Genomic DNA, 17844 nt, shown 5'->3' with positions numbered 1-17844 from the left:
ATACGCGGCGGCGGCGGCGGCGGCGGCGGCGGGGCCCGGGGCGGGGGGCGCCGGGCAGCGGGGCGAGGCGGCCCCCGCCGCCGCCATGGACGCGCTGGGACCCGGTGAGGAGCGCGCGCGGTGGGGAGGCCCGGGCGGGGCGGGGCGGGGCGCGGGCCCGGGTGGTGCCCGCCGCGGCGGCGTCGCGGAGCCGCGGGGCGCCCAGGCCGAGGCGGGCGGGGCGGGGCCGGGGGGGCGCCAGGTGCGCGGCCTGGCCCTGCCCGCGAGGGTCCCCTCCCGCCGCCGCGCTGCTCGGGCGCCCTCACCCCCCCCCCCCGTGGCTTCCTTGGCGCCGGTGCACGGTCCCGAGCCCTCCGACAAGGAAGCGGAACTTGCCCCCAAACACTTCTCGTGCCCGCCCAAAGGCCAAGGGGCAGAGAACCCCCCGCCTCGAAGGCCCCGGAGCCTCGGGAGCCCGCGTCCTGCGCCCCTGCAGCCTGCGCGGCAGCCCCGGAGGGAGCCGGGCGGTGGGCGCGGGCCCGGCGGGCTCCAGGGCTCCCAAGTGCCCTAACTGGGTTAGAGACGTGGCCGTGAGGATTAGAGGAAGGAGAAAGTGCTTTGGCAACGTGATTCCCCATCTTCAGGAAGCACCTCTGTGCACCTTCTCCAGGCCGCCCAGTTGCAGGCTGCAAGAAATGCCCTGCGGATGGGGAACCTGGGGCCCCCTCCTCAAACCCCAACAAGGTTTCTAATGCCTCGGCTAAGCGGGGCAGGCTTTAGAGGCTACGATGCAATTAGCTTTAGTATCAAACCTTATCTACATAGCGGATTTAGTGGTAGGGCGTTTAATTTTTTTTTTTTTTGAGTGCATAGAAAATTCAGTTTACCATTTGAGTTTGGAGACCTTGCAGGTCTGTTTTTACTTAGAACTTGCTTACATAACTGAATGATGGAAGCCCACCTTAATTTGCTGCTTAAAGTATTTTTTAAAGGCCCCCACCATCAAATTTCATATGCCTTTTTTTTTTTAAGATTTTATTTATTTATTCATGAGAGACACACACAGAGAGAGAGGCAGAGACACAGGCAGAGGGAGAAGCAGCCCGATGTGGGACTCGATCCCGGGACTCCAGGATCACGCCCTGGGCTGAAGGCAGGCGCTAAACCACTGAGCCACCGGGGCTGCCCTCGTATGCCTTTTTAAAAAATAAATTGGTTTTGTGACATTGGTAATAGTTGATAAACCTCAATCCCAGTATTAGGCTGGGTTACTTCTGTGGTGTCCCCCAGCCAAAGGCATGATCCTGACTTTTCTGTTCAATCTAGTAATTTAATAGTTGTATAACCTTGGGCAAGTTACTTAGTTCCTTTGAACTTTCATTTCCTCATCTATAAAATGAGGGTAATAATAATTATGTGCTGCAAGATTGTTGTGAGAATGAAATGAGATAATGTATGTGAGGAGTCTTAATGTGGACACTAATGCATTGTAGATATTCAACAAATGTTTCTTTTTCCCTCCCGGTTAGTAATTCATAATTGAAGCAACTGTTGCACTTACGAGCTGATGCTGGAAGACACTCTGTAACTGTGTACACAAACTGTATTTCGTGGAAAAGATCAACCTGGTAGAGTTAGAACCATCCTAGAGACTTCTTTTTTTTTTTTTTAAATTTTTTATTTATGATAGTCACAGAGAGAGAGAGAGAGAGGCAGAGACACAGGCAGAGGGAGAAGCAGGCTCCATGCACCGGTAGCCCGACGTGGGATTCAATCCTGGGTCTCCAGGATCGCGCCCTGGGCCAAAGGCAGGCGCTAAACCGCTGCGCCACCCAGGGATCCCTCTTTTTTCTTTTTTGGTTTGATTTTAGCATTTGGAGATTTGAACTTAGCTCGCTCAGGATTGTGGAAAATTAATTCTCACTAACCACAGTGGTTTTTTTTTTTTTTTTATGATAGTCACACACACAGAGAGAGAGAGAGAGAGAGAGAGAGAGAGAGAGGCAGAGACACAGGCAGAGGGAGAAGCAGACTCCATACACCCGGAGCCCGACGTGGGATTCGATCCCGGGTCTTCAGGATCGCGCGCTGGGCCAAAGGCAGGCGCCAAACCGCTGTGCCACCCAGGGATCCCCTAACCACAGTGTTAAGACACAAGATCAAAATGTCACATAAATCTTTTCTGTTGACCGGAACATTTTCTTGTTTGCTGTCAGTAAGCCCCTTTTCAGGTGTCACACTACCTCGGAAACCCAATTAATAATAAGCTTCTTGATGAACATAGAATTGGAGCAAAGGGAGTCGGTAGTCTTGTGGGATATTTTATCCAGGCTGTTTTAGAACTTAGAGAAGGATTCCAGCTTTGTTGAAGCACACACAGCTCTGGTGCTTTGTGCCCTCCTCACTTGAATAATCACTGAAATATTCTTAGTCTCCATGTGCGTTCTCTATTTTGGTTTCTGACAATAATAACTTAGAAATACATTTAGTCAGATTATCATTTATTCTGGCTATATTAATGATAACTTTTTTTTTTACGGCGCTTTCATAGCTCTTAGCTCATTTGATCTTCTGTGAGATAAGCAAGGCAGCGCCAGCCCCAGATTCCAGATGAGTAAAAGAGATTCCCAGAGCTTTAGTGACTTTGTCAAGGTCTCAAGGTTGAGTGGTGAGATGCAGATGAGTGTGGGTCATCTGACCCCTAGTCTTGCCCTCCTCTTCATTTAAGGCTGACTTCATCCAGCCTGTTGAGTAATATTTGTTTCCTTTGTGGAAGATGTAATTTTCTGACTTTCTCACCAAATTTTGGAGAAAGGCCCAGGGACCTTTGAGCACTGACTCTAACATTTATGCAATCGTGAGAGCTGACGTTTATTCAGCACGTACTATTATGAGGCACCGTGTTAAGCTTAATGGATGCTCACAGTATCTCATGGGATCCTCACAATTGTTTTAGGAAATAGCTGCTGTTCTTACCACACCTCCCATATTTTATAGATGAGGAACATTTTAGATGAAGGTTTTTCTAAATAAATCTCCTAATTCATTAATTTATTACTCAAAGAAATAACCACTCACCTTCTAACTTTTCTCTCTTACCAAACCACTCACCTTTGATACCACTTCTTTCATTTCCTCTGCTTCTGTCCCCTTGGTGTCAAGTACCAAAGGATTATGAAGTACATTGGGGGAAAAAAGCGCACTGGGCTGGGAATCAGGAAACCTAAATTCTAGTCACAATTTAAAATCAAAGCCCTATGTCCTTGGGCAAGTCATCTGCTCCAAATTTCTGTTTCTGAATTTCTATCATAAAGCTGGATTTATGATACAATGATTGCCTAAATGTACCCAAGACCATGCAGGGCTGACTTGTTTAGATGATTTAATTGGGGTTAATTTGGTATGACTGTCACCTCTGATATTATTTATGATTTACCTCTTACCTTGTTTTGAAATGTCTTACCACACCTACAGCAGATCCCTTCTACACCAGAAGTGGAGCTCAACCCCAAGCAATCATATTTCTAGTGTAAATTACGTGCCTTTTGCTTTAGTGAAAAATGATAGTCAATTCTTGGGTTTTAAGAATGACTGGGTTTCTGTTTAGTTTCTATCTGGGGCTGCTAAAAAGATGATGGTACAGGCATACTGGGAGATATTGTGGGTTTGGTTCCAGATCACCACAATAAAGCAAGTCCAATGAATTTTTCGGTTTCTCAGTGCATGTAAAAGTTATGTTTACAATATGCTGTAGTCTCAGTGTACAATAGTATTATGTCTAAAAAATGTACATCCCTTAATTAAAAAATGATTTATTGCAAAAGAGTGCTAGCTGTCATCTGAGCTTTCAGTAAGTTATAATCTCTTTGTTGATGGGGGCTCTTGCTTTGGTGTTGATGGCTGCTGACAGATGAGGCTGATGTTGCTAAGTTTGAGGTGGCTATGGCAACTCTTAAAATGAGATCGCAATGAAGGTTGCCACATCAATCGACTCTTCCTTTCATGAATGATTTCCTTGCAGCATGCGGTGATGTTTGATAGCATTTTACCCACAATAGAACTTCTTTCACAATCGGAGTCAATCCTCTCAAACCCTGCCACCGCTTTGTCAACTAAGTTTGTGCGGTCTAGGTCTTTTGTTATCACTTCAACAATCTTCACAGCATCTTCACCAGGAATAGACTCCATCTCAAGAAACCACATTCTTTGCTCATCCACAGAAGGAGCTCTTCATCCCTTAAGGTTTTATCATGAGATTGCAGCAATTTAGTCATATCTTCAGGCTCTACTTCTAATTCCAGTTCTCTGGGTGTTTGCACCACATCTGCAGTTACTTCCTCCCCTGAAGTCTTGAACCCCTCTCAGTCATCCAGGAGCCTTAGAATTGACTTCTTCCAAACTCCTGTTGGTGTAGGTATTTTGACCACTTCCCATGAATCATGAACGTTTTTCATAGTATCTAGAATAGTGAATCCTTTCCAAAAGGTTTTCTTTTTCTTTTTTTAAAGGTTTTATTTATTTAGTCATGAGAGACACACAGAGAGAGGCAGAGACCAGGCAGAGGGAGAAGCAGGCTCCCTGCGAGGAGCCGGATGTGGGACCCGATCCCAGGACCCTGGGATTATGCCCTGAGCCAAAGGCAGACGCTCAACCACAGAGCCACCCAGATGTCCCTCCAGAAGGTTTTCAATTCACTTTGACCAGATCCATCAGAGGAATCACTATCTATGACAGCTATAGCTTTTCAAAATGTGTTTCTCAAAGTCTTAAAAGTCGAAATTACTCCTTGATTTATGGGCTGCAGAATGGACATTGTATTAGCAGGCATGAAAACCACACTAATCTTGTTGTTCACCTCTGTCAGAGCTCCTGGGTCATCAGGTGCATTGTTCATGAGCAGTAATATTTTGGAAGGAATCTTTTTTTTTTTTTCTGAGCAGTAAATCTCAACAGTGGGCTTAAAGCATTTAATAAACCATGTTATATGGGATGCCTGGGTGGCTCAGTGGTTGAGCGTCTGTCTTCGGCTCAGGGCATGACCCCGGGGTCCCAGGATCGAATCCTACATCAGGCTACCCGCATGGAGCCTGCTTCTCCCTCTGCCTGTGTCTCTGCCTCTCTCTCCTCTCTCTCTCTCTCTCTCTCTCTCTCTCTCTGTCTCTCATTAATAAATAAATAAAATCTTTAAAAAATAGTCATAAACAGATATGCTGTCATCCAGGCTTTGTTGTTTCATTTGTAGAGCCCAGACAGTAGATTTAGCATAATTCTTAAGGACCCTAGGATTTTCAGAATGAAGATTGGCTTGAACTTAAATTCACCAGCTACATTAGCCATTCACAAGAACTGATCTGTTCTTTGAAGATTTGAAGCCAAGCATTGACTTCTCTCCAGCTATGAAAGTCCTAGATGGTCTCTTCTTTCAATATAAGGCTGTTTCAACCACATTGAAAGTCTGTAGCCACCTTCATTAATTTATCTTAACTAGACCTTTTGGATAACTTGCTGTAGATTCTGTATCAGCACCTGCTGCTCCACCTTGCACTTTTATGTTCTAGAGATGGCTTCTTTCCTTAAACTTCATGAACTAACCTCTTCTAGCTTCAATTTTTTTTTTCTTTTCAAAAAATATTTTGAGGGCAGCCCAGGTGGCTCAGAAGTTTAGTGCTGCCTTCAGCCCAGGGTATGACCCTGGAGACCCTGTATTGAGTCCCACATCGGGCTCCCTGCATGGAGACTGCTTCTCCCTCTGCCTGTGTCTCTGCCCCTCTCTCTCTCTCTCTCTCTCTCTCTTTCTATCTGTGTCTCTCATGAATAAATAAATAAAATCTTTAAAAAAATATTTTGAGAGTGTGTGTGTGCTGGAGCAGAGAGAAAGGGAGAGAGAGAATCTCAAGCAGGCCCCACACAGCATGGAGCTTAATGGGGAGGGGGGCGTGGGAGGAATGGATGGGGGCTCAACCTCACAACCCCGAGATCATGACCTGAGCCGAAATCAAGTCAGACACCCAACCGACTAAGCCACCCAGGTGCCCCTAGCTTCAAACTTTTCTTCTGCAGCTTCCTCACCTCTCTCAGCCTTCATAGAATTGAAGAGAGTTAGAGTTTTGCTCTGGGTTATGCTTTGACTTAAGGGAATTTTGTGGCTTCTTTGATCTCTCCAGACCACTGAGACTTTCTCCTTATCAGCAATAAGATTGTTTTGCTTTCTTATCATTAATGTGTTCGCTGTAATAGCATTCTTAACTTCCTTCAGGAACTTTTCCATTACGTTCACAGCTTGGCTGACTGGCGCAGGAGGCCTACTTTTGGTCCATCATGACTTTAACGTGCCTTCCTCACTAAGCTTAATCATTTCTAGCTTTCGATTGAAAGTGAGAGACATGTGACTCTTCCTTTCACTTGAACACTTAAAGGCCATTGCAGGGTTATCAGTTGGCCTAATTTCAGTATTGTGGTGTCTCAGAGACTAGGGAATCTCATGCTCAAGGAGAGGAAGAGAGACGGGAATGGCCAGGCACCGGAGCGGTCAGAACATACATTTGTGGATTAAGTTTGCTGTCTTATACGAGTACAGTTTGTGGCACCCCAAAACAATTACAATGGCAACTCAAAGACCACTGATCTCAGATCACCATAACAAGTATAATGGAAAAGTTTCAAGTATTGTGAGAATTACCAGAATGTGGTACAGAGACATGACGTGAACAAATGCTGTATGAAAATAGCAGCAGTGGTCATGCTCAATGCAGGGTTGCCACAAACCTTCAATTTGTAAAAAAAAAAAAAAGAAAAAAAGAAAAAAAAAAAAAGAAAGCAATATCTGCAAAGCCCAATAAAGCAAAGTGCAATTAAATGAACTATGCTTGTATTGCTTAGTTCAACATTTATTGAATTCCTACAATGTGCTAGTTATTGAATGAGGTATTGAGGAGATAACGATGAACTGGAGATCCATTTCTTCTAAGAATATACAGTCGAGTGGATGAGACAATAATTAAAATGTTGTTTCCGTGTACTTGTGCAAAGTGCTCCCTTATACAGAGGGTCTTGGGTACACCAAGGATGCACCTTCCAGTCTGGGGAATTCCAGAAATGCTTTCCTAAGGAAGTCACACCTAACCTGAGTTTTGAAGGATGAGTAGAATTTAGGGGGAAGAATGAACAATGAATTTAGTATGTGAGATTTTCAATAACTTTAAGACTTAGTACATGGAGATCTGTCAACACACATTTCATTAAAGTGTTTGCTTTGATTTTCTTAAGTGATGTTGGACCAGAATAGCTTCTTGCTTCAAAGTTTTCTCTCCTTAGTGAATTGTCTTTGTTCTTGGTGAAATGCCATAGCAATAGAACCTGCTATAAATTTCTTTTGTAATCACAGCCCGTTTTACTCAACACTTATTTGTAGCAGAAAAGATGTTTATTTTTTAGGTCCGTGTCTACTTCATAAGAAAGATGAAGTAAGGTTTTTCTATATTTAAGTATTTCCCAGTCTGTGTTTCCTCAAATTCCTTATCTGCTGAATATTGGTAGATACTTGATTTGAGAAAGAGAGTGTATGTGTGTTTAGGGGAAAAAATAAGTTGGGTAAATGATTAGTTAAACAGATTTATGTATTATAAAGCTCATTAGAGAATTTAATATAACGTACATTGGAATTTTGAGGAGAGATAATACACAGTTTCTTTGGCTTGTGACATCCTGTCTTTTTGTAGAATATTTTATGAACCATCAATGGAATAATTTGGAATTGCTGCTGTATCTAGATCAGGGTTTCTTACGTTCAACACTATTGATACTTTGGATGGCTACTTCTTTGTAGGGAGCTGTCCTGTTCATTGTAGGATGGTTAGCTGTAGCCCTGGCCCCTACCCATTATATGTCAATAGCACCCTCTGGTGACAGCCAAAAATGTCTCCAGACATTTGTCAGATGTTTCCTGGGGGACGGTATGTCCCCCAGGTTAAGAACCACTGGTGTAGACTGTAAGTTCTTTGAGGGCAAAAGCTCTTCAGAGGTTCCTGAATCTACAGCACAGGCTAGGCATATAATAAGTGAATAAATGTTGAGTAAGTAAACTAGACATTATGATCAAGAAATGTCACATTGTCCAGATTCTAAAAACATTAGATCATAAACAATAAAGCCTGACATTATTGGCATTGTTTCACTATCTAAATTAGCAAGTAAATTAATAAATATAGCTGCTGTTAATCTCCTCCTGCCTGTACAAATTATAATATAGGCTAGTTTGTGAAGGATTAATAGATCTTCTCAAGCCTGAGCATGGCGATTGTCCCTAGAGCTTAGAGATGGTTCTATTTTATTTTATTTTATTTTATTTTATTTTATTTTTTTTGAGATGGTTCTATTTTAAAATGCATGTAATTTGGTGGTGCCCAGCTGGCCCAGTCGGTATAGCATGCAACTCTTGATCTCAGAGTTGTAAGTTTGAGCCCCACATTGAGTGTACATATTACTTAAAAATAAAATCTTTTTAAAAATACATATTATTTTGTAAGCCTAGCTAGAGATCTACTGATGCTCGTAAGAGGTTTTCTACAGGACCGTACATCTGAGAGGAGTTCATCATATTGTATATATAATTTTGATGTCCCCCAGATTCAAAATGATATCTGTATGGCAAAAATATTTGGAAATCCAGAACACCTTAGGTTAAGAGATATCACAAACTTTTTATATCAGGGTATGTTCAGTGAATAATCAGATCTCAATAATTCTATCTATTATTGTTATCATCATCATGATCATGAGGGAATATTATCCTTTATGGCCAAATAGCACATCAAATGTCTTTCAATCTCTTCAGGACCTCCAACCAGCCTGTTTCAGCCACCTCGTCGTCCTGGCCTTGGAACTGTTGGAAAACCAATTCGACTGTTAGCCAACCATTTTCAGGTTCAGATTCCTAAAATAGATGTATATCACTATGATGTGGATATTAAACCAGAAAAAAGGCCTCGGAGAGTCAACAGGTAAGGATTAGAAAAAGTAGACTTTTATACATTTAAATGCATATATAACATTTATCATGTATATTCTCTAAATTTTTTCAACACGTAGGTTTTGTTTTGTCTCTAAGATGGTAAGTTTCTTGATAGCAGCTTTGTTGTATAATACTTGGTTATCCTCCACAGATTTTAGCAGGGTGCTGGATACATCATTGTTCAATGTGAATAAAAAAGGCAAAAGTTTCTATCCTTGAGGAGCTTATATTCTAGTAGGGGAGAAGACCGAAAATAAATGAATAAGCACCCAAAACATATTACGTGTTAGTTGGGGATAAGTGCTATGAAGAAAAATAAATCAGGGAAAGAAGATAGAGAATGAGGGTAGGGTGAGCCACTGAGGTACTTTTAATAATTTTTGGAGGTAGTTCAACAAGATGTGCTGATGGATGGAACATAGGGTATGAGGGAAGAAATGAGTCAAGATGGATCCCAGGTTTTTGTCCTATGTAAGTGGAAAAATGGAGTTGACATTTATTGGGATGGGGAAAACTCTGGGAGAAGTCAACAAGGCTGGCAGATCAGGAGACCTGTTTTGGACACGTTAGGGCTAAGATATCTATTAGACATCCTAGTGGAGATGTTGAGTGGGAAGTTGAATAGATGAGGTTGGATTCAGGGGAGAGGTCTAGGCTAGAGACAAATATTTGAGAGTCATCACCATGTTGGTGGTAAAGCCATGAGCTGGGTAAGATTGTATGTGGTTAGGAAAAAAAAGACTCCCAAGACTGAGTCCTGGGGCACTGCAGTATTTTAAAATTGGGGCAATGAGGAAGTATTAGCCAGGAGACTGGCATGGGGAGGCCATTGGGATAGGGGAGACCAAGACAGAGCAAGGAGGCAAGGAAAGGTGTTTTAAGTTGGAAGAATTTATCATCTAGTATTCAAGGAGCACTGAATTTAGTATTGTGGAGCTTGCTGGAGACCTTGGGAAGAGTAGTTTTGGTGGAGGGAAGGTGGAGAAGGTTTAAGAGAGACAGGAAAAGAGCAGTTAGAGACAACTCCTTTAAAGGGATTTTGACACAAAAGGGGAACAGAGAAGTGAGATGTTCAAATGAGGAAGAAGTCAGGTTAGGGAAGTTTAATTATTTTGAAGGTGAGAGAAATTATAACACATCCGTATGTTGAAGGAAATAATCCAGTAAAGAGGAAAAATTTGATATAATTCAGGAAAGAGGAAAATTCTGGAGTCATATCCATGAGCACACCAGAGTCAGTAGGTTTATTGTATGACACGCACTGTTCTAAATATTCTGTGTCATTATTCACTTAACGCAACAAACTTTTTGTGGTAGGTGTTAGGATTATTATAATTTTACAAATGAAAAGAAACAGATACGTGGAAGATTCAGTACCTTGTCGAAGGTCATGTAGCTCTAGCACTTTAATCGCTGTGTGAAAAGGGGAAGATGACTTGCCTATTCTGAATTTTTTTTTCCCCTTTTAATATGAAGGCACTTACCATCAGCCCGTTGGTCTCACAAAGATTAACTGAGAATAGAGGTGAAAATATCTCTTCACTATAAACTTACTTATGGTTATAATTTAAGAATGTAAGATGAAAAAAAAATGTAATATGAGAAATTACTCTTCCAATATGAAACTGTATTGTCTTCAGTTAGCTTTTTAAAAATTGGTAATATATGATACTACATTTCTCCATTAGTTTTTTTCAGTTGCATGATTTATTTTATGAATGTGTATCATTTCCGCAGATCTTATCTGCAGAACATTAATGTCTTAGCTAGTGGTGATAGATTTTGGCTTTTAAGATACAGTTCCCACAATGTAGACATTGGTAAGATGCAGAGTTTTCGTTGACTCTAGCGTTCCAAAATCTCACAGACTCAGATCTGTGCACCTTGAACCGTATACTCTAGTTACCCTACAACTGCCTTTAGTTCAGAGCCTGCTTATGGTGTGGTCTGATGTAGTTACAAGAACACTTAGGTAATGCTATGCATGCTTGATTGAATGAAAAATTCTAAAAAGGAAGGAACTACATTGGCAATCTTTATGGAATGAAGATATTTTACATTTTCTTCTCTACACTGCTCAGGAGCACTTTGGAGTAAAACAAGTCCATATAAAGAATAATAAACTGCCAGCATTAGGGCAAAGGGGGTTGACTTATTCCTTTGAATATATCTTAGATTCATTGGCCCTCACCATTTCTGAATTTCTGCCTACTTTTTTTTCCTGAAACCCTGATATTTGAGTGAGGATGTTTATTCGCTAACAAATTTATCGTGGTTCAATTGTGAATATTCATGCTAAAGTTAGATACCTAAGATAGATTATTCTCATAAGGCTACATTTGTCATAGGAGAGGATTATGAAAGGCAAGAGTTTGAGAAGATGCCATACATTTTATGCTCTCTTTTTATTCCCTGCTTTTCTTACCATCACGTAGCTGCTTTTGTTCAGGGGTTGCTATCTTTCTTTAGTTGACCACTGTTGACTGTTTTTTCAATTACTGAAGCCAAGTGTGACTTTTGCTTTTCCTGAGTAGTTTTGAACTCCGTGTAGGTGATTGAGGGGATCATGATAGTTTCCTTACTGCTCACCATTTCCCAAAGCTAACTGCCACTCTCTCCATTACTGTTAAGAGAGGTAGTAGATACAATGGTGCGGCACTTCAAGATGCAGATATTTGGTGATCGGCAGCCTGGCTATGATGGCAAAAGAAACATGTACACAGCACACCCACTGCCAATTGGACGGGACAGGGTAAGTGTTAATAGCCAGGAACGCTTATTAGACTTAGGTCATTTGCATAGGACAGAATGTTTCCCTTTCTAAAGACAACTTAATTCTTAGAGTTGTTTCACACAGTGATGATAGATTTGTTATTGCATCCATATGCCCCTGTCCCCTTAGTGAATCCATAATTGAAGATGAGATGAGCATTAGTGGGAATCCCTGGGTGGCTCAGCGGTTTAGCATCTGCCTTCAGCCCAGGGCGTGATCCTGGAGTCCCGGGATCGAGTCCTGCATCAGGCTCCCTGCATGGAGCCTGCTTCTCCCTCTGCAGTGTCTCTGCCTCTCTCTCTCTCTCTGTCTTTCATGAATAAATAAATAAATAAATAAATAAATAAATAAAATCTTAAAAAAAGAGATAAGCATTAGAATTTAAGTTGACTCTGATTATTAGAATTAGATTAGGTTGATTACAGATATTTCAGGCTTGTCACATTGCTAATCTATGTGCTATGTGAATCTCAACAATGGAGCAAAAATATAAATAAAAATAAACAATGGAGCTTTTATAAATTATAGAAAATTATCTAACACCCACTTATGAAAATATTCATAATGTCACAATAACTTATTTTTACAAATTTAGTTTTTAAATTAAAAAATAAATATGTAAATATATACTCATTATAAACTTACTTAGACATCTAAAAATACTGTGATTTCCTGCCTCCCTACCTGCCCCCCCCATCCCATTTTCCTTTTTTAGAGGAAACTAATCATTTGGTATGAATCCTTCAGATATTTTTATGTGCATCAGCTATTTATACATATGCTTATGTATATTTTTATTTGCTTGCATATCATTCTATGATTTGCTTTCTCATTTAACAATATGTCTGGGAAATCTTTCCATTTCTCTACATTTCAATGTACCTTATTCAAATTCTTTTTTATTGTGGTTAAGTATGTACAACATAAAATTTACTGTTTTAACCATTTTTAAGTTTAAATGTACAATTTGGGGGTGCCTGGGTGGCTCAATGATTGAGCATCTGCCTTTGGCTCAGGTCGTAATCCTTGGGTCCCGGGATCAAGTCCCGCGTTAGGCTTCCTGCGGGGAGCCTGCTTCTGCCTCTGACTATATCTCTGCTTCTCTCTCTGTCTCTCATGAATAAATAAATTTTAAAAATCTTTAAAAAAATAATGGGGCACCTGGGTGGTTCAGTGGTTGAATGTCTGCCTTTGGCTCAAGGTGTGATCCTTGGGTGCTGGGATCGAGTCCTGCATCAGGGTCCCCACAGGGAGCCTGCTTCTCTCTCTGCTATGTCTCTACCTCTCTCTGTATCTCTCATGAATAAATAAATAAAATATTTTAAATGTACAATTCAGTGGCATTTAGCGTATTCACACTGTTGTGCAATTGTAACCACTATAGTTCTCCAAAACATTTTTATCATCCCAGACTGAAAGTACATATCCATTAGGCAATATGTTCTCCTCTTGCCTTCCCCCATGTCCTGGTATCCACTATTCTACCTTAGGTCTTGGGGCATCTGTGAGGCTCAGTGGGTTTAGCGTCTATCTCTTGTTTTGGGCTTAGGTCATGATCTCAGGGTTGTGAGATCGAGCCCCATGTCGGGCTCCCACTGAGCATGGAGGCTGATTAAGATTCTCTCCCTCTCCCTTTGCCTCTGCCCTTTCTGTCCCTATAAATTTGACTATTCTAAGTACTTCTTATAAGTGGAATCATACAATATTTGTCCCTCTGTGTCTGGCTTTTTTCACTTAGCATAATATTTTCAAAGGTTCATCCATGTTGTAGCATTCATCTTATATCCAAACTATTATGTAATAGTTCATATTAAATTATTCTTCTATTGATGGACACTTATGTTGTTTCCAATGTTTTGCAATTACAGAAAGTGCTAAGATAAATATCCTTATGAATATACAATGTTGAATACTCCTGGGAGCTTTCTTTCATTCTCTGTAAATATGTGTATGTAAATACAATTTTTTTCCCCTTAGGTTGATATGGAAGTGACCCTTCCAGGTGAGGGTAAAGACCAAACCTTTAAAGTGTCTGTTCAGTGGGTATCAGTTGTAAGCCTTCAGTTGCTTTTAGAAGCTTTGGCTGGGCACTTGAATGAAGTCCCAGATGACTCAGTACAAGCACTTGATGTTATCACAAGACACCTTCCCTCCATGAGGTTAGTACCTAAGTTTGAGTTCATTCCCACAAATGTCAGATTGATTAATTTATTTGGTAGGTTGCATTGGTGCCATTGAGAAGTTTCTGCATAAATCACAGTTCAAACTTAGTTTCAGGTTTGTTTAGAAAATTGAGAGTAAAATGAAAGACCTTTCGACTTTTTGATTATGAAACATGCCAACTCATTCCTTCAGGTACACTCCGGTGGGTCGTTCTTTTTTCTCACCTCCCGAAGGTTATTACCACCCTCTGGGAGGGGGCAGAGAGGTCTGGTTTGGCTTTCATCAGTCTGTGAGACCTGCTATGTGGAATATGATGCTCAATATTGACGGTACAATAGAATTATCTTTTTACTCTTTTTCCTTTTGGCTAGTTTTTGTGGTGCTTTCCCTTTCTCTGAACTGAAGCTAAGTACCCTTCCTCTCTGTTTGTTAGTGTCTGCAACTGCTTTCTACCGGGCTCAGCCTATCATTGAGTTCATGTGTGAGGTTTTAGACATTCAGAACATCAATGAACAGACCAAACCGCTAACAGATTCCCAGCGTGTCAAGTTTACCAAAGAAATCAGAGGTAGGTATTTACATTACAGCAGCCTCAGAAAGGCAGCTCAGCATGGTGCAAGGAGCAGGGTTTTGGAGTCTGACACACCTGGGTTTCCGTCCCATCCCAACCAGTTCTATCAGTGGGACCTCGGCTTAGTCCCTTAACCATCATGAGTCTTAATTTATTCATCTCTAAGGCAAAGATAATAATATGTATCTTTAAGTTTGTTGTGAGACTTAAATGCAGTGAGATATACAAGGCTTCTTGCCCAGTAGCTGGCACACATCAGGCACTCTTACCCCTACCCACTTAAAAACTTCCATTTTATTTTATTTATTTATTTTATTATATTCTTTTGAACTTCCATCTTAATAAAATAACACAAGTTCATTCTCCTTTGAAATTTATTTTCTTATTATTAGGTACCTTCTCTTACTACAACATGAGCTTCATTAGGGCTGTCTCTAGACCCAATACTAAATACCAGAATAGTTGGTGTTTAGTAGATATTTATTGAACGAATTAATAATGTAGGTTGCACATCCTAAGTCCTCTGGGTTCTAAGATTTTCTTCTTAGCTGAGACTTTGCCTCTACATGATGAAATTGTTCCCATATCCTTGAAACTTTCATCCTGTGACAATGCCATGCCTTTCCGAAAACAACGTTCGAGCCTGTTTTCATCACTATGATTTTAATTAATACCTGATGTTTTGACTTTTATTTTTTAATTTCAGGTCTTAAAGTTGAGGTGACCCACTGTGGACAAATGAAACGAAAATATCGAGTTTGTAATGTGACTAGACGGCCAGCCAGTCATCAAACGTATGTTAACCACATCTAAAATGGTACCGTTATATTTTTGGTAACAGAGGAAGTAGCTCTAATCATTAGAGAAAATGGTAGCCCGTATTGCAAGTTTCAAAATCACTGAGGTCATCACTTTTAAGTACCCAAGCTTTAAAAAACGTTTTAAATATTTTTGATAGGGACATTTAAAAAACCTATTTCTTGCCTTTGATTCATTTCACTTCTTAAATGGAGGATGCCAACCACAGATCAACTTTTATATAACAATGTAGAGTCATCATTATGCATGTCCCAAGGGATATGTTAAGTCCTATAAGTCATATAAGGCTGTCATGAGAAGATATTGCTTTGTGTTTTGTTTGGATTTTTCTCTTTTTTTGTAGCTAGCTGCCACTTCTTCCAGCTGCCAGTATGTATGGCATGCCTCCAGCAGCTACTCATTTCCATTTTCCAGTCTTATTTCTCTAGCCACCTAACTTCTGATCCACTGTGAACTATGCATAATGAGAAAATATATATGAAAATGCTTTTAATTTACTGTATATGTAAGTTTTGTTCTTGTAAACAAGGTCTTTAAACTGATTTCTGACATAAATAAATATTGGCCCCTCCAAGTAAAGAGCATGAACTTAAATATATAAACTTAATATTATTTTGCTTAGTCAGAAGCTTTTTATTTGTTTGTTTATATTCTAGTTTTTGCTTTAGATCCGTGGTTCTCAATTTTTAAACTTAGTGTACATCAAAATCACTGGGAGGGCTTTGTTCTAGATAGAAGTTTTTGGGTGACTTCTGGATAAATGTGGCATATTAATTCAGTATGATTTGAATAAATTCTTTTGTATGAACCCATATGTACCTGATATGAATTTCTTAAGAGTTATAAAGTGATAGTCCATGTATTTTTCATATCATAATATTGCCTTCGTTCTCTAGGGGGAAAAAAGTTACTGAAACCTTATGAAGTCACTATTGAGAAGTTTAGTTTTTGTTTCAAGAACTGTATCTTTTTCATTAATTACTTCACGTAGCCTTGTAAGAATAATTACAGATTTATATAATCTTTACATGAAAATTAAAAGCACATATATTGGGCAGTCCGGGTGGCTCAGCGGTTTAGTGCTGCCTTCAGCCCAGGGTGTGATCCTGGAGACCCAGGATCGAGTCCCACGTTGGGCTCCCTGCGTGGAGCCTGCTTCTGCCTCTGCCTGTGTGTCTGCCTCTCTCTGTGTGTGTCTCTCATGAATAAATAAACAAAATCTTAAAAAAAAAAGCCTCTGTATTTAAATATTACATAGATGATCCTTGCTGCATTGTTATATTGTGGGACTGTAACAGTTAAGAAAGCAGATTAAAGTTATTATTATACCAAGTATCTGAGATAATTACCCACCTGAAAGAGCCAAAGACAGAGAATCTCTTAAATCATGCTCCCCAATTTATATCAAATATCCTGGCACAGACTCAGTTTCATGTATTTGGCCTTTTTGCCGCCAAATCCACATATATTTGTCCTGGTTTGGAATCTGGAAATGCAGTCCCAATAACTGTGTTACACTCATTTTACAAAAAGTTCTCTTAAGCAAATAAAACTCCTGTGTGGATGATCCCAAGTCATTATTTGATTTTAATCATTTAATAAGCCAGCAAGAGATCATATATGTATCTGTAGGTGTTCACTGGCCTCTAGTGAGTTTGTATTTTCTGGTTCTCCTTTTAACTTTTTAAGTTTTAATATAATATTTTTCTCGGGATCCCTGGGTGGCGCAGTGGTTTAGCGCCTGCCTTCGACCAAGGGCACGATCCTGGAGACCCGGGATCGAATCCCACGTCGGGCTCCCGGTGCATGGACCCTGCTTCTCCTTCTGCTCTGCCTGTGTCTCTGCCTCTCTCTCTGTTGTCTATCATGAATAAATAAATAAAATCTTTAAAAAAAATAATATTTTTCTCATCCTAGCGTCCACAAAGATGGAAATTCCAAGAATCACTGTTCTCGTTAAATACTAAAATGACTTAAGTGAAACTGGTCAAATAAAGATTGACCTTTGTTTTTTAATGATCAAGGTAGAAAATGTTAGGCGTCTGTTTGCTTATTTAAGAAAAAAGGAACCTTAAAAAAAAAAAAAAAAAAAGAACCTGAAGACATTTCTTTTTTCTTTTTTTTTTCTGAAGACATTTCTAAAAAGATATTCTCTCCCATAGTTTTCCCTTACAGTTGGAAAATGGTCAAGCTATGGAATGTACAGTAGCTCAATATTTTAAGCAGAAGTATAGTCTGCAGCTGAAATACCCGCATCTTCCCTGTCTCCAAGTGGGACAAGAACAAAAACATACATATTTGCCACTTGAGGTAAGCTAAACTAAACTTTGTTTTGGGAGATCTGCCAATCTCTTGAATGAGTTAAAAAAAAAAATCCAAAAACATAAAAAAAAATCCTGTTCTAACTAGTGGTAGGAATTTAGTATGAATTTCTAAAATATTTTGGGCAGGAGCACCTGGGTGGCTCAGTCCATTGAGTATCTGACCTGGTTTCAGATGAGGTCATGATCTTGGGTTTGTGGGATTGAG

General features: G+C 40.2%; 1 protein-coding gene across 2 annotated transcripts in view; it reads left to right on the top strand.

The window, feature by feature from the left end:
- The window catches only part of AGO4 (argonaute RISC component 4), a 39589-nt gene continuing 21745 nt past the window's right edge, over window positions 1–17844 (top strand). Inside the window, exons 1-8 of one of the 2 annotated variants that reach the window (XM_038557924.1) lie at window positions 1–104; window positions 8813–8978; window positions 11621–11741; window positions 13740–13921; window positions 14118–14254; window positions 14359–14493; window positions 15203–15290; window positions 17478–17625. In XM_038557924.1, coding sequence (XP_038413852.1) covers window positions 86–104; window positions 8813–8978; window positions 11621–11741; window positions 13740–13921; window positions 14118–14254; window positions 14359–14493; window positions 15203–15290; window positions 17478–17625 — 996 coding nt within the window. In that variant the 5' untranslated portion in view covers window positions 1–85. Of the gene's footprint in view, window positions 105–8812; window positions 8979–11620; window positions 11742–13739; window positions 13922–14117; window positions 14255–14358; window positions 14494–15202; window positions 15291–17477; window positions 17626–17844 lie in introns of those variants that run through there. The other variant, XM_038557925.1, reaches the window with a different exon arrangement.

Source organism: Canis lupus, chromosome 15 (assembly GCF_011100685.1).
Source record: "Canis lupus familiaris isolate Mischka breed German Shepherd chromosome 15, alternate assembly UU_Cfam_GSD_1.0, whole genome shotgun sequence".
Taxonomy (NCBI): Eukaryota; Metazoa; Chordata; class Mammalia; order Carnivora; family Canidae; genus Canis; species Canis lupus.
The sequence above is the reverse complement of the archived record's forward strand: the minus strand, read 5'-3'. Positions and strand labels throughout refer to the sequence as shown.